Genomic DNA, 17,652 nt, shown 5'->3' on the forward strand with positions numbered 1-17,652 from the left:
GAGGAACCTTTTTCTGCAAAGTACATCATTGCATGTATATTGAAGTTAGACATGCTGTATGTTGCGACGTTGAATGCTAGATCCAATTTTTTTTAGTGTGATAAGCCTTTTAAACTCGACTACTAGCAATGAAAGTGAATCTTTAATATGCTCAAATATATATATTCATATATTCCCTGATTGATGAAGAAGGGGATTAAGTAATTCAATTAATTTGAATCTTTATTCTCTCAAAACAAGATCACTGGCATATCAATTATATGATATGATAAAATAAACAAACAAACACAAAAAACAAGTAAGTTTACAAGTATATCAATGGGGGAGAAATCGCTTGTTGACTCTCAGCGAAACCGGATTTAAGCGTGGTGCCGGTTTGGGTTTTTCGTTTAGACACCAAATATGGCTTGCTTGGTTACACTGTCCTGAATTGGAGTAAAAAGAGATTGCATAAAATCATGGAGTCACGGAAGACTTCTAAAGCTGTAGATAGTAGTTTTGCTCAAGGTAGACACAATCTTTGAAATTCTTTAATCCTGAATAGGGTTTGAAACACTTCAGCAGGTGCTCGTTTCACCCGAATATTCTCAGTTGTTTATTAAGATACCAAATTATATCTGCTCTTTCATCAACCCTTTAAATAATTGATTACGAAAAAAATATTTTGAATATTTAGTCTAAGTATCTACAAAATTTGGATCTATTACAAAGCTCAGTTTTTACCCTTGCTAATTAACTGATCATGTTCTTAAATTAAATCTTGATCTTGATTATCAGAAGACATGCAGTGCATTTTTATTCATAAACTAACCTCCTTTAAAAATCCATATGAACTTTAAATTGCTGTTTTTATTTCCACGATTTATTTGAATCATGCACTAAATTTAAATACATTTGAGATTTTACAGTCAATTTGAGAGAGAGAGGAAAAATTAACATGGATATAACTTTTATTGGCTAGTGTTGAATAGTTAAAGTCAGTATTTATGTTCAAATGCAATATTTTTTATCTGTCTGTTTACAGTGAAAAACTATGAGTTGATGTGTGTGGAAAACCCATCAGTAGGAGGTGTTCCAAATGAAGAGCGCATCAGAATTGCCTTCAGGGTTCTAGACGATCTAGTTCCTAAGCTTGGAGTGTATACCAGGATATTCACTAAAATCAAGGATGATTTATTTGGTATGTTTATCTGTTAACTTTACTCCACATAAAAAGTATTACTTTATGAAAGCTTAATGTTTAAGAATTTTGACTATAGGATGCCAGTGGATGCATTGTTGATTTTTTTTTTCCATGACTAATTTTTGCATTGAAGACTTAACCACACCTGTGTTGTTATTTACATCTGTTCTGATCAATTAAGTACTTGCTCCCCTTAAGACATATTCTTGACATCGAGGCTCCTGCGAAGCTCATGAAAATTATTTGCTCGCAAACAAAAAGTTTATTTACAGTATGTAAATGTGGGCAAATTTTATATGCAACTTTTTTTTTTAATTATATAGATGCTGTGTACAGTGAGGATCTGACCACACACACTGACGGAACAGTGACAAAAATTCCATACTTTACTCTCATGAAGAGGATATTTGATGAGAGGGATGATAAACAAGATCTACTGTCAGAGCAGCTGGAGGAAGTCAAGCGCAGGTAGAATAAAAAAGATGCCATAGATGGATGATGTTCTTTTTCAACAGTTTAAGAAGTTGGTTATATGTGAATTTGATTACAAGTGCTCTCTAAATAAATTTTCTCATATACTGTACATAAATTACAATTTTGGTATATTTATACAACAATTTGATCTTCTTTTAAGGTTGTTTGATAAACACAAGCAGTTTGAGGAATCTCAACAGAAGATAGCACAGCTGGAGGAGAACATTGAGGAGCTGAATCATAAAATTGAGGGCCAGGAGGAGGATCTAAGGCAGAAGGAGGCAGACATCACCAGGTAAATCTTGAATTGTAGATAAAGCATTGGTACTCACCGCTACATGTTTATTAAGAATACCGGTAAAAAAAAAAAAGAATCCATTTTTTGGGGGGAACAGACCAAATTTCCTAAAATTACTGGATAAATTCCTGATTCAATACACTTTTAGGCAGTGTGCCCCAGTATATTTTGTTACTGTCATTCTTGTATTCATGTACTTGCATGGCCAGTGAAGTTTTTTGAGTGTAAGTGTAAGGGCAACGCAGTCTGTTTGACAAGAAATCAGACAATATTTTAAACAATAGAGAAAAAGTTCAAGATTTTGTTCTGATATTATGATAATCATATAAAGAATAACAAATTTAACCATTTTAATGGAAGATGGAAGTTTAAGTATTGTAAAGGTAAGATGCATTGTTGCTCAATAAAGACATTCCATGACATTTGTATCTCTATCAAAGGGTCGAGGAAGAATTAAAAGAGGAGAGGGAGAGGTCAGAGGATATGGAACAAAGGTTAGAAGGTGACATCAATGACCTTCAGGATTCATTGGACGAGGCACATCAGGAAATTGAGAACTTGGCACGATACAAGAAGGGATACGATGACCTCTACTATGGTATTAAAGAACCATACCTTCTTTTTTTTTAAAGCGAGAGAGAGAGAGAAGAGAGATCAGAGAAAGAGAGAGAATGGCAGGATTTTTAATGGTTCAACTGTAAATTAATTTTTTTTTCTTATAACAGCATTTCTTGAGACCGGTGAATCCTCAGAAAGTCTTGATCGAAAGATAAAGCCTGTCATCTCAACAAAAAGGGTATATAAAATAAAAGTTTTGTTGTTTTTATTAACTATAAATGACTTTACTATTAATATTGTACCTTGGTCATGCAATTTGATGGGTGATACTGGTAAATTTGGCAGTTAAAATCAAATTGCCCCTTAAAACTTGTATAATAGAAAATTAAATAAGAGCCACTCATGTACATCTTATTTTTATAATATCACAAAATTGTACACCCACCAAAATAACCTGCTATTTAAGATAATTAAATAACACATGTATACCTTTTCCTAAATTTTGATAATTACAACATCATAATGGAAAGGTAGAGAGCATTGTAAATACAATTGAAATTAATCATGAAGATATTCATAATCAAAAAAATACTCCTATTTGTTTTCAGGCTAACTTGATGAACAATATTGAGGCTGCCCAGAAATTGGAAGATCAGATCATGAGTGTCATGAATACTGCAGTGGAAGGTAAAATACTCATTGAAGGGATAGCGAAATAGCAAAAATTCAGTCAGGCTTTACATCCTAGATTAAAGAGTTAAGGGTCCTTGACACCCTTTGACTTTTACTTTTTATGACAGTGCGTCACAACATGGCTATTTTAACTCAGTTTGAAACTATTTATGTCACCAAAATTGGGTGTCTGTTTCTGTAGCGCAGTGGGTATAACTTCGGTCTGCTAGCCCGCAGGTCCTGAGTTTGATTTATATAGCATGAGGGACTTTTGTTTTTATGAAAAGCAATGTATTTGTGAAAAGTTCATTTTCCCCCCTAAATTTAACGTTTTTACTGTTATTTTCAAGTCAAAGGCATGCCTGAATTTCACATCTTTAAGGAATATAAAAAATCAGACTTGTATTGCAAACTTTTCCAGAGGGAGTGGAGGACCCACAAAAGTCTATGTATGATAGAATGCTTTTCAGAGGATTAAGTACACAATAGAATTATACATTTCAGTACATATCAATTTTTTTTTTCAATTTGTATTCAATGATACATTTGAATATTTTTGTTAGGTTTTTAAGAGTTTGAACAAAATTACCAACATTATTTCATTAAAATTCTGCAAATATTGTTAGGGGATTGTACAAATTTAAGGTGCAACTCCAAGCATATTTTTTACACTTGCAGAATTTGATAAATTTTTGGAGGAGCATAAATCAGAGCTGATGAAGATAGACGACAGAGACGACCTGACGGACGCAGAGTATGAGGTTCAGGAGATGGATATAGAGCAAGCCGACCAGGAGGTAAGGGAGGCCAAAATATGTGTAAGGGAGGGGGGGGGGGGGGACCTTGAAGGGACTCCTGTGTTATAATATGAGAAGTATCCTCTATGAGGGGGGTAAGTGAAAACTTTATGTCATGATATTTGACTTTAGAGCAGTCTGGTAAAAAGGTAAGGAGGGGGAAATATAATAAGGACGGGGAGAAGTTTTTGTAAGAGATGTGTTTTAATATGGGGAAGGGTCTTTTACAAAGGGAAAACTTAATATCAGGAGATTAATATACAAGAGCAGGCTGACCAAGAGATAAAGAGAGGAGAAAATATTTATAAGGGAGAAGTCTTTGTAGAGGCTGGCGTTTTGTGTTAGTATGAAGGATGATCCTCCACAAAGGGAGAAGTAATTGTCGGTTTAAACTAGTTAATGTTAGGAGATTGATGTAGAGCAAGCTGACTAGGAGGTTAAGAAGAAGGATACACACCTAAAAGGAGACATCAGAATAAAAGTCCTTGTAGGATATTCATTGTTAATTACAAGAGTGCATGCATATTAGAACCATTTCAACAAGACCTTGGACTTTCAGTAGTGTGTATCTATCTATTCGTTGCGTCAAAACAAGTTAAAAATAACACAATTTCAAGCGATGCACCAATTGCATAGTCTTAAATTAGCTCAGAAGCCAGACAAATCTTGTTGATTTCAAAGAGTCATGGCTGAGTGGCTAGCAATGAATTAGACAAGCCTATGTCACATTGCTGTTTGACACAACTACCCAAATTCCAAGCTCTTGTTCAAATGGTTCTAAAGCTTTAGTTGCAACAGGGGAGAACAGTCATGAGGGTAGAAGCCATTGGTAGGATGAATTTTCAACAGAGCAAGTTTTAAAGAAATGAGGATATCATTCATTTGGAGTAGAGGCAATGTTAATTAAATGAAGAGAGCAGATTTAAAGTAAAATGTATAATTTTTTACTTAGTTAAGGTGAGAGAAAATGATACAAAACATTTATAATTACAGCTTGAAGCTGTACAAGAGCGCTTTAAATTCAATGTTGGAGACATCAGCAATGAGTTGGCATTACTAAAAGAGCATTGCAAAATGCTTATGAAACAGCTGGAAATCCTAGAGCAAAATAAACCTACAGTCACGTAAGTAATAAACGTTCAGGCCATATCACTATCATCATCATCTGATGTAACCATGTTTTGTCAATTAGTAACCAAGAATATCTGAATGAAATTATAATCCCATAAATATATGTATTTTAAACTTCGTGTACTTATACAGGAAGCGAAAAGGAACAGGAAAAATGCCAGATCCTGCCGGACTTAATAAATCGGGTAATTACAACCCATTAAGTGTTAGGAAACTTGATAGAAGCATAATGAATATTGATCTATTTATTGAGAAAAAAAATTTATAGTTAAAAAATTGATGTAGCAAAAACCAAATAGAATATTTTTAAAATTGTATTTCAAGTGAATAAGTGAATATTTCAAGTGAATGTTAACCTTGTTTTAATATAGAAACTTACATTTTTCTTTCAGATATAGTTTTAGATCCTGGTAAACAGAACACATTTTATATGCTATAATAGCCAATGTCACAATCATTCACCTTGTCGTACACCTCCCATTTATTTGTGATTATTTTTTTGTGTCAGTTTTCCACTTATGATATCATTGTGTTTTCAGTACAGTACTATAAAATCCTATTTTTGCTACAATCGATGTAAATTTATTTTATAACTTCAAATTGTAAAATTAAGTTTGCACGTTTCAGTTGTTTTTGAAAGCAATAAATGCATTAATTGCTATTCTTTTGCATTGTGCATATGAAATCAAATTGTTAAAATTTCATACATTTTATACAGAAGAGATTTATAATGTTAGCTTACTTGCATTTCATTTTGAAATTCATCGTTAGATTCAAGAGTGCATAGAGCCTTCATTAGTACATGTAGTACTAAATGTGTTGAATGTGTAGCTATTAGTTATAGTGAGAATTTAAAAATATAAAGAAGATTTTCATTTCATGCATAGTTAATTTTTGAAATTAAAGAAATGAAGGTTTAGACAACTGTAAATGCTTAGAATTCAGAAACAAAGGTTAAAATACAGCACAGTTTGCTTTAAACGTCACTTCAACAAGAATATTAATGGTATATCCTGATATTCAACCAAAATATGTAAAATGATAAAAGAAACCCATTTGCAACTGCACAGTAATGGTACATATATATATTATCAGTCTTTGTTGAATTGACCATGAGAGTATAGCCTTTTTTCCCCAAAAGGATATGCATGCAGCTTTTGCGTAATAATGTAAGTCATTGAATTTTATATTTCTGCAGACTCCATTTTGTCGGCGGGTCTGAACGACGACAATGATGACGAGGAGGGACCGGATGCTGACCCATTTATTCCCCAGGAGAGGGTCTTCAGTAAATACGCCGCCATGCTCTACTCCTCAAACAATCAAGGGCGCTCTTTTGAAGAATTCAAGGATGCAAAATTTTGCCCCAGCTGTGGAGAAAAGGTATATAGTCTTTTTTTACATAATAAGCAATGCATTGTATAACGTATATGAACAAGGTAATATGAAGAAGGAATGGTGTGAAACATCTAAGGAAGAATCATACAGTTATTTTTATCCTAGTATGTACACAAATATTCCAGCTGCCATAGTGGATTAATTCAAGTACAAAGGACTGTGATTTTTATAACATGCTACATGTTATATTGCCATGTTTCAATCAACTTAATGGTAGTAATCATACCTCACAGCAAAATTTAGACCAATTGTTGTACAAATATTTCTTATTTAATTGATCATTTGGTGTATACATAATGTATGGGTTAAATTAACCCTTGTAAATATACATGTGTGTAATTTCTTTAATTAACAGACTGTGATATGTCCACACAAACTCCCTGGGAGTGACAAGGTCATAGTCCTCCCTCACAACTGTACCCATCTCAAGATCACCAGGCCCAAAGTACGAATCAACAAGGAACTGATTGAGTGAGTTAGCTATTAACTTTAAATACATGTGTATCAGACACTCCCAGAATATTATGATTATAGCGAAGTCTGCTTTATTGTTGATTTCATGAATTTAATCGAATTCTCTGTAAGAAAACCAAGTAAGTGAAGTATTAATTACTACTTCATTGAAAAGCTATATCGCATAGCACCCTAACTTCGTCACTACCCTAACTCCGTCACTTTCGGGAAACTCCTTGCTGTTTGAAATCAAGTGCGATTATGACGTCATTTTTTGCATGTCAAAAATCCTCAATCAAATGTCAACAATTTACAATGTTTAAATTTAAGAATGTGTTCAAACATAACAAAATTACACTCTGTTCATTTTATGCAACAATAATTGCGTGAAATCAGCTAACACCTTTTTACGGGTGCACTAAAATAACGATATTTCTGACATGCGGGCCTATTTGATTATTTACTGTGGTCAGTCATTTTAAGAGAGGTCAAAATGAAACATTCACATGTAATTTATTTTCTATTAAGGTTATTAATACATTTTTTTCAGTCCGCAATAGCCTTTATGCACTACACTGATGATAACGTCAAATCGCTCATGCCGTAATTTTTGCCTTATACAGGGTTACAGATATATATGGTGTGTCAGTAATTATAGAATACGCTACATTTATTAAAAATGTAATAAATAAATAATATAATCATTAATATATTCATTATTGATATGATATATTTGAAACATGTAAGGACAGAAATCAAACGACATCCATACTTCTGAAAAGGTCATTGTGATTGTTGTTACAAGGACCAATTTTTTTTATTCTGGCAATCATTTCACTTTGATGAAATGATATACAATTAAAATTGAATACACCGATTTTACTTATTATAACTTGGCCTAGATACAAGTTGAGTTTAAACTAAATTGTTAATGTGTCTTCATTCCCTGGCGTATCATAGATCATGTGGGTGACGGAGTTAGGTTCATAAGTTATGATAGCACGTGTGATAAACGTCGTATTCAGAGGGCTTATTTGAATAATAATAAAAATATTTTTGTAAATAATTTTATAAATTGTAACGTTTCATGTTATATTTAGTGATTGCAAATGATAAAAACCGCAAAAAATAATTTGCAGAGAAACGCGGACTGTTTTCTGCATATGGTGACGGAGTTTGGGTACTCGGGGATAATATCAATTGTATAGAATTAACATAGTTTGTCATCTACCGTCATCAGAGTGCTAAAGTGTTATTTGAAATATCCAATAGCATATGTCGCTTCTTAGTACACATTTGTGCATCTGAATTAACATAGGGAGATCATGAAGCCCCAGACCCCGGAGTATTCCCTGGACATGCCCTCTACCGCAGGGACATACACACGTCACATGGACAGTATCCCCATTGGCCACACTCCTGCCACCTCCCGGGAGAGTCCCAGTCTAGTGGGCAGTGAAGCTCACTTGGTAAATAGTTGACGCATAATGTTTATTTATCTTATTAAGGGTGTTTAAAATTTCTCATTTTTTTCATTGATTTATTGAATTTTTTACACCTACAGTAATGCGTTTTATAACTATTTGCAATTAAGCGTTCAAAATACCTTCTATTAAATGTCTATATATAGGTGACAGCAATGATGGTATGTTGAAAATGTTTTTGAAAATTCTTTGTCCCTTGCAGCAACACACAATGCACAGAATGTTTGATGATTACAAAGACAGAGCAGGAGAACTGGAGAGAAAAATTCCCAGAATGCTATCAATAGTAAGTCACGTCTCTTATACGCCCACAATATCATGTGCCCAACATCAACATGTACGTGTGAATAATCATGCATGTCCTGATATTTGTTTTTTAAAAAAAATGGGGGGGGGGGGGGGGGGGGGGCCGGGGCTTGATTTGCTCTCTGTCTTGGTGTTCAGTCCTTTGTCTTTCCTGCTGTATGTTTCTCAGTCCATCCAATTGACGAAAGATCTAGGAGGATTGATTATATGCTATAGTTTATGTATAATAAATACCAGTAATACTGTCTTTTGACAACAGGGAAGGACGCTCTCACAGATTGAACAGTTCTGGGCCTACATGTTGGAAGGAGATAAAATTGTAGAAGAGAAGGACTTTGAATTTTCTGTGCTGGTAAATACATATAAAAGACATTCGTTAAGAGAACTGAATCCTTAATAAGGGATAGCCCTTAATTAACTTTATTTCAATGAGACTGAATGATATGTTTATCATTAGGGAACAAAACACTTATGCAAGTACACATGTTAATAAAAATTATTAGTGTCCTTTTCAACAATGTATGTTTAAAAACATTTCAGGGGAGATAATAAACAGAGTATTTTTTTGATAGGATCGATTGTACTTATTCATGCAAGAGCGATACCTGATAGATGACATCATGTACCTGTGTACACACGACCTTTTGTCAGCCATTGCAGAATATTCCTCCATGAATAAGGTAATTCAAAAACTACACAGTAATCATTTTGTTTGTAAATATGCCTCAAAAATGAAAAATCAGTTTCCAAAAGTTTTTTTGTGAAAAATTTTTCTTAATTTTGTCCACTCTATACACATAACCCATAGTGTCTAAAATTTGGGCAGAGGTGTTATTTATAACAACTCACCTTTATAAAAAAGATAAGACAGAAAATACAAAAATGCAAATATGCAGACCTGACAAAAAACATTTTATAATTGATTTTAACCTACTCTTTTACTACTGTTTTTTTTTTTCCACAGACCATCCAGGTATTTGGGAACGTCCTGTGTGGTAACTTGGATGGAGCTTGCTTCCGCTACATGATGCTGATGTGTGACTTCATCACTGTGGTGGAGTGGAAGGAAGTGGAGGACTTCCGTGCCTTTGCTCACGTTGTCTATCCTTTCATGGGGGTCAGTTTTTGGTCCTCAAGCCTTCTTTAATAATACTGATCTCTTTCTTTCTGATGGAATCATTCATGTTCAAATATCTTATTCATATACAAGGATAAAATCAATTACTCTGAAATCCTTAAAATTTTTACCCCTCCCTCCTCCTCAACAAATAAAGACTGGAAATTTTATATTTATGGTGACTCAATTTTTATGGATTTTGTGGGTATACCCTTTATCAATAAAATAACATTCCCAACCAATTACAAATGCACAAATTTACATCCTAATATTCCTTTAACAAAATTGACATTCCAAGTAAATTGGCCCCCACAAATTTAAATGATTCAACAGTATGTATTTGAAATCCATATCAAAATCCAGTGTTACAAGCCATACAGGGAATAAAGGATAAAACATATAATGTACAATTTACATTAACAGGAGGATGATCTGGAGACTCTTCACATGAGCTACACGTCCTTCAGCGAGAACAAGATTTCTCCCCAGCTTGTCTGCCAGTTCCTGATGCATTTAATCCTCAAATACAGAGAACCTTGCTTCCAAGAGGTATACTACAGTAACTGTCAAATATATTGGAAACCTCAAGATTAATGCTTAAGAGGAATTACATGTCATGTCTCTACCTTGAATTCAATCATTAAAACCTGCAAAAGTGTCATATATTTGATTAATTTTGATTTGATTCTGTACTTTTTCCAAGCATATTGAAGACCATTTGATAAAAGCATGCTCTTTTATCTCCTCTACCAAATTTATTGTAAATTATATCTAATGGGTTTCAGATGGAACACAAGATAATCCCAGTCCAAGGGGGACAGCCTCCTTCTCAAGGGATGACGTGGAAGGAGTTTAACACCTCACTGGATGAAATTGTCACCACCTCCTCAGAGAGGCTGAGGAAGAAACTGTTCAAGGAGGCAGAGGTTGCAGCCAGATTCGATGGCTACCGAGACACAGTGCCACTGATGAGGCTATCTCGTATCCTTTCAACAAATTGTCTCCATGATGAAACCCTAAAAATTTGTTGTAAGCTCACAAGTACTGTAAACCCAGTATCACATGTCTCATTTTTTATCCCTGAAAGACCTTGGAGAACATATCCTTGAGGATTAGTTTTTTGTGAGCAGTGGTCATTTGATTTATTTCTGTTTGGAAATAGAGGTGAACAGCTGGTTTGCAATGATAAATACCCAAGAGCAGGTTGCATGCTGAGAACTATAATCACATTCAAATACATGTACTGCTATATATATATGGATCTTACTCATACAATCTAGTTCAACAGCAAATGCTTTGATGATTGCATACCTCTGTTATTACTGTAAACGTACTACATTTGGTTGTGTATTCTATTTAGCGCTTTTGGCAGAATGCGGCATCTGCTTTATCAAGTTCATCGCTAAATGCCATGCATATGTGTATAAGAAAAGTCACATTCAGAAATTATACGATAATTTAAATCTATGCCAACTTGTTCAAAAACTAATTTCCGCCAAATATCGAACACTCCAAATATTATATGTAAAGTATGTGCTGTTAGTAATGATTACACGTACTTGTTACGTGATTCTGTAATGAACATTTCATAATTGCGAACCATGCTCATCGATCAACATCCATGTATTTTCCTGAGCAGCTGTTTCAGAGATAGCTGGGTATCTGAATCTGGACTCCATTGCAAAATCTGTGAGGGAGAACATTGCTCGTAAGGTTGTAGAATGGCGAGAGCGCCCCAGCAGTTCTAGTTCTGGTAAGAGTATGTTCAATTGACATAAAAAATCAAGAGAAAAAACAATACTTGGAAACAAAATTATAATAACAGAAGTGTTATCATGCAACCCTGGGTTTTTAACAATGAGTAAATATGCTAGCCGGGCTGCATTCAAGATCATAGCAGATACCTGCATGTAGCTCTATGTGCTGTCTTGAACGATGTACATTGTATGCTAGCTAATTAGTACAATGCATGTAATTACAACCGTTATACATATAATTCATTCAGTGCTTTCAGTAGGACCTAGATATCTAGCAGCATGCAAGGGTAGCAGCTACTTTCTTGAACACAGCCCTAGTGACTAGCTCATTTGTCTTGTGAATAAGGGTCAAAAGAAGAATTAGGTTTTTTATCAGTCATGCAAAATTGTTAGCCTCTTACAAGGTCATCATAGTTTTTAGAAAAGAGTTTAATTAAGTAAGTTTTTCTTTCAACTTTTTTTCTTTAGGTAAAGGAGTTCAGCATCATGAAGGCCAGCTTGTTGTTTCTGATGAAAAATTGATCACCATGGCTAATGTAAAGTTGCTAGCCAACAATGTCAACAGGTAAAATAATCAAAGTTACTGAGAGTGCTTTAATCTTGTCTCCATCTTAATCCTTCTCAACTTCTGTTAATCACTGAGTAACTAAGCTTAATTTAGAGCTTTTTAGAAAGGAATAGGAGTTTCCTCAACTTGTTCATAAATGAAAATTAAATGCAATTAAAAATGTATGTTTCAATTGATTAGTACATGTAAATTTCTATACAAATATTTGGAAAATTTGCATGTTTGAAAATTAATTAGTTTTGGGAAAAAAATAAACATTATGAACTATATTAAACTCATCTGTATTGTGTTTCTTCATGCAACAGTTAACCCCTTTAGAGTTAAATTCACATTGCTAAGTTGAAAGATTGTTAAAACATATTGACAGATGTGGATCAGAATTGTGGCAATTTTTTAAATCTTGCATACTAAATTAGTCAAAAAGATTTTGTTCTGTCGAGTAAAGTTCAAATGATCATTTCTTACACTTCAATTTTGTACAGACGGATGGCAATAAGAAAACGAAATAAAACAGAGGTTTGGCTCTCAAATATATTGTGCATAAAGTGTATACATGGTTTAATTGAAGTATTTGTCTGCTTATTTTTTTTCATCATATGCTTTCTGTGTGTCTGCAATTATCAATGTTATAATGTACATGCATTATACAGCTCATTATGTAATCTGAACGACAATCATTTCTAGGTTTAAGATGTACAGGTTAGTGTAAACAAATATCTCCTATAATCATGGGATTCATTTAGAGGAAACATGCATTTTATGACTGTAATAATTTCATAGTACTCTTTTTACCATGGCGATAGATTTATCATCAATCGATCACTTAAGGTAGCTCTCGGGTTTACTGCTTGTGAGAAAACCTACCCTGAAATTTTGTCCACGTGATTGATAGGTTTCAGAGTTTTATTTCTAAAATTTATTTGAGATTTGTCTGCGTGGTAATAATGCTATCGTGATTCAAACACAGTGTCGCTGATAAAATCATGCAACGCCATTTCAATGAAATATATAGTAAAATGCATATCTTAGTCGAAAACCGCATTTCAAAACTATGCTCCAAACTTTTAAATGATCTAGATGAACTTAATTTTACTCAACACAATAACAGAAGAGATAATTTTGAATCAATTTATAAAAAATAAACAATATGTGTTCTCGGCCAATTTTTTGCAAAACAACTTTAAAGATTTAAAAGATTTTACAAAAAACTATATTTTCATCACGACGTTAGCCGACATCATCAATTTCTTACGTCCGAGAACCAAAAATGCGCTGCTTGACAAGACTAGCTGATTACGACCTATTAAAACATGCAAATCTTAACATTATTATGAATGTTTTCGAATGCATAAATGCAATTAATGTAAGGTTGTGAAGAGAAGAAACTTGGCTACTGTCCTTTTCACGAAACTCAATGAGTCAATCATTCAATGCAGAATAATTACCTACAACTACATGTATTGACATACTAATGAGTTTGTAATTGTAACTATACGATAACTATAGCTAAAGCCAAAATAATTTTAATAGTAGATTGGTATTTGAAAATACAGAATTTATAATTGTACGAGCAAAGTTAATGCATACTGTTCAATTTATTTACAATTTACTTGTCTAAACATGATTTTAGATGAAAGATTCCAACGCACACTCATATCCTATAGAACTAAATGCGACAATGTATGTCACGTCTCTAAATTTTTAGCACTTGATATAAATGTTTGTATAAACTGCAATTTAGCTTTTTGAAATATTTCATTTTATGTTTCTAAAGATCATTTGTTATTTTTATAAGAAATGTATGATTTTGATATGACGGTCAACTCTTTACCGGTACGTCGAATCCTATTGTGACGTCAGCAAACCCGCGAGCTACATTAAATTTATATCTCACAACAAAATTTTACTTAATTCTCTCCAAACCTTTACTAATGATCACTTGAAAAAAAGAGAGGGCTAAAATTTTTCAATTTTCTATACATATCTTTTAACGGGTATTAGCTACATGTTTATATACTGTATCAATATACAAATAACCTCTTAAAGGGACTTGGACACGATTTGAGATCAAAAATTTTATTTTTATTTTTTTATGTATAAAATGGTTAACTGGTGCAATGATTGACCAAAATATTGAATGTTAAAGTCAAGTTACAAGTGAGATACAGAGGTAAGAATTGGTTGTAATTAGCTCAAGTCTTATAGTTGTTTAAAAAAATGTAATGAAGAGAATTACCATTTCGTAGACAAAATCACATGTAAAAAAACAATTTAAGCTAATTCAATATCTTTGTTAATACTATTATCAACAAAAGAAAGGTACATTTGATTGAAAATTACACCAATACAACACGTATGTAAAATATGACAATATTATATCGCTTATAACTTGATGTTTAACTTTCAAATTTTGACATAGCATTATAAACTTTTATATTTATCAGTATAAACATTGAAAATAGAAAAATAAAATTTGAAAATTTTAAGTCAAATCGTGTCCAAGTCCCTTTAATATGGAGAACTAAAATTAACATAAACACAAATTATTGATGACTTCTTCATTATAATATGAAGATATCATTAAATCCATTCGTCAAATGAATACAATATTGTCACATTTTTATCACACTTAAAAAGATAGCGGAATTATTGCTCGCAAATGACCCAGACCTCAATCGGTCTATATGAATTGATGATTTCTTTAATTTTATGGAAACATTTAATTAATATGCACAACAAATTAATTTTTGCTATCAACAAATTATTTTCATATCATTTATTTAATTGATGTGCACATCAATTTGATCATTGATGTCTCAATTCAATTAATGCACGCATCAATTTAATTCTTGCTTGGTTGCATTAATTTTGCAAATGAAAATACTAGTATATAATACTTCATAACTGAAGATATCATCAATCATTTGAAGATATCATGAATTCAATTGATATTTCAAATAATTAAAAACTTTCATTTTTTAAAAGCTTATTTACTACCAATATATAACTGGATTTTTTGTGCTGGTAAATCTATGTACTTTTTGCAAATTAAAATGTGGTTTAATCTCAACTGCAAAAAATTCGATTGCAAAAAAAAATTATTTCTATAAAATTATATACTTCAAATTGGAATCAAAATGCAACAATTTTCACCTGCTCAATTAAACCCAGTTATTATACATACAGTACTGATTTCTTGCATGGCAGACAATGTGGTGATTTATCTGTGACCCAACAACTGTGTCTCTTACATGCATGCACATGCAGGCTTATCTTTTACATGTATAATAAAGTTATCAAGGTAGCACATTCCAACACTGCATGAAAACCGTTCCACTCAATGTTATTGCTTTGGGGTTGTTGTTTTTTTGGTTGTTAATTCTTTCCTCTGAGTTTTCTTAATAATTACAAAACTTTATAACTGTTAAAAAAGTATATTCATGTATATCCGTTATTTTCCAAGTTACGCGAATTTAAGCAGACAAATTTTATAAGATTATATAAGTATATGGTCATTCGTTTATAATACTTACATGTGACAGTGAATGAATATATGTAAAGTCCGCTACTTTGTTTAAACTGCAACGACTAGATTTCTAATTTCACGCGAGTTCTCGATTCAGTAGTTACATCAATTTGCATCAAATCGCAAGAAAATAAAATTGCAAAGATGATATATTGATCCTAGTTTCATGTAGTTTACATCTGCTTCTCTCAGTTTTATGTGAATATTAATTCCTCACGTTTGATTAGGAATCTACTACAGTATATTTGTGTATCTTTTTATGTTTAAATAAATGGGATCTAATTAAACATAATTTGGGGGTTTTACTGTAAATCATTTGTAAATGGTGAGGAGTTTCACCTTATTTACTCATGGGTTTTTTTCCTTTCAACCTTTTGCTTACCTGAAATGAAAAAAAAATTGGGGGGAAAAAATATCCCTTTTATTAATTAATGTCATTAAACTGAGCTGATTTTAATAGACACACTTTAACCTTATAAAATTTACCAGTAAGTTGTATTACTTATACATGCTCAGTACTTATAATTGTGTTACTAGGCTAAAGTATTAATTTTGAGCCATGTTTGAACTGGATATAGACTGCTATATATACATGTGCTACTGGTGTTTTGTTTTATCAATGTTTATTTGGTTTAAAATCCTTTTCAGGGTTGTATTGGTTTTTGCCAGACTCAATTAAACAATATATGGGTGTTTATGGGCAATTGCAATTAGAGTTCATATTCATAAACTGTCATTTAATAAAATTTAAGTAAATGTTGTAATCAATATATCAATGATTCTGAAAGAATTACCAGTAACATAAAATAAGTTTGTAATCCATTTGTCTCGTTTATTTGCACTAAATAGAAGCATATATGTGATTTCAAAATGGTCCCTTTTTTGAAATTCCATCAGAATATAACATTAATGTGCATCAATCTTTTTAAAATATTCATAATTGAAATTAGAGCACATGCATTTATTGTAATATTTTTTCCATCAGTAGTTAGTGTATAAGAGATACATCATTGATGAAAAAGTTTTTCTGTGTGTGCATCTCTCTCTCTCTTTATATATATAAAGTTATTATTTGCTTAGTTTTATAATTGCATATTAATTACCAATCGCATCATTGTTTTTAGGAGAGCTCGGATCAGGAGGGAACGATGGGACAATCAGGATGATGATTGGCCGTATTACTCGACCAACTGAAACCCCATGTTTGATTGGTCAACAAAAAGCAGTGGATTATTCGTAAACACTTTTCCCCTCTTCCGCACAAAATGGGCTTAAATCCAAATACCGGGTATATAATATTTGAACAGGACAGATTATCCTGCCAGTGAATTTTGATGTTTCTAAACATTGAGTTTCAGACATTATTAAGTTACTCTTTGTGTAACAGATGTGGTCTCAAACAGTTCGTGTTGTCATGTTATGATTTTACAATTACATGAAAAAAATTACTGCGAGTTTTTGCTCCTGTCTGTGATATCATTCTTTTAGTTTTATTTTTTTTCTGTAATTTATTGATATTTTGAATGAAGATACAAAATTTCTTGTTGCTTTATTCTATAGATTGTTAATGTACCGGTACTCAAAATACTGCTTGAACTTAATTCTACTGTACGAAAAATTACTGGACATGAAAACTTCATAAATAAGGAACTATTTAACAAGAAATGTTTTAGAAACATATATGTCCTCCATTTTACAATACTGCAAGGGTAAAACTTTTATATAACATGAACATCAGTGGGTTCTCCAGACATATACAGTATGTCAAGACAATATCTTTCCATGTTTTAGTCTAGAGAACTTTGACCTTGTGACCTCAAAGGGGGTCATCTTCTTTTAAGGAGCAAGAGTTTTGAGATTCCATGTCTATCAAGCAGAGTTCTCAACGTCAAAATAAACAAAGGTCACCTACTTTTTATGAGGTAACTGT

At 32.6% G+C, this 17,652-nt stretch overlaps 1 protein-coding gene across 4 annotated transcripts; it reads left to right on the forward strand.

The window, feature by feature from the left end:
• The first annotated feature begins 386 nt into the window (after nt 1-386).
• LOC128180193 (uncharacterized) lies at nt 387-17,263 on the forward strand. Of its 4 annotated transcripts, none has more exons than XM_052848104.1 (24): nt 387-507; nt 1,025-1,180; nt 1,507-1,651; nt 1,818-1,952; nt 2,396-2,553; nt 2,681-2,751; nt 3,122-3,200; nt 3,864-3,982; nt 4,976-5,106; nt 5,246-5,298; nt 5,506-5,523; nt 6,312-6,496; nt 6,867-6,982; nt 8,283-8,433; nt 8,651-8,734; nt 9,014-9,106; nt 9,327-9,434; nt 9,719-9,871; nt 10,295-10,420; nt 10,657-10,852; nt 11,520-11,624; nt 12,097-12,193; nt 12,679-12,712; nt 16,847-17,263. In XM_052848104.1, exons 1-24 carry the CDS (start codon nt 459-461, stop codon nt 16,886-16,888), a joined length of 2,604 nt encoding a protein of 867 aa, XP_052704064.1. In that variant the 5' UTR covers nt 387-458; the 3' UTR covers nt 16,889-17,263. The 4 variants fall into 4 exon arrangements, with proteins under 4 accessions (XP_052704064.1, XP_052704063.1, XP_052704065.1 ...); XM_052848103.1 differs by lacking the exon at nt 12,679-12,712 and adding an exon at nt 12,881-12,895; XM_052848105.1 differs by lacking the exon at nt 12,679-12,712.
• The last annotated feature ends 389 nt before the right edge of the window (nt 17,264-17,652 follow it).

This window comes from Crassostrea angulata, chromosome 4 (assembly GCF_025612915.1).
Source record: "Crassostrea angulata isolate pt1a10 chromosome 4, ASM2561291v2, whole genome shotgun sequence".
NCBI lineage: Eukaryota > Metazoa > Mollusca > Bivalvia > Ostreida > Ostreidae > Magallana > Magallana angulata.

Coding starts and splice junctions, on each gene's coding strand:
- LOC128180193 (XM_052848103.1), top strand. CDS start 459: ATGGAGTCACGGAAGACTTCTAAAGCTGTAGATAGTAGTTTTGCTCAA. Junction 5,107..5,245: donor CAAAATAAACCTACAGTCAC/GTAAGTAATAAA, acceptor GTACTTATACAG/GAAGCGAAAAGGAACAGGAA. Junction 11,625..12,096: donor CCCCAGCAGTTCTAGTTCTG/GTAAGAGTATGT, acceptor TTTTTTCTTTAG/GTAAAGGAGTTCAGCATCAT.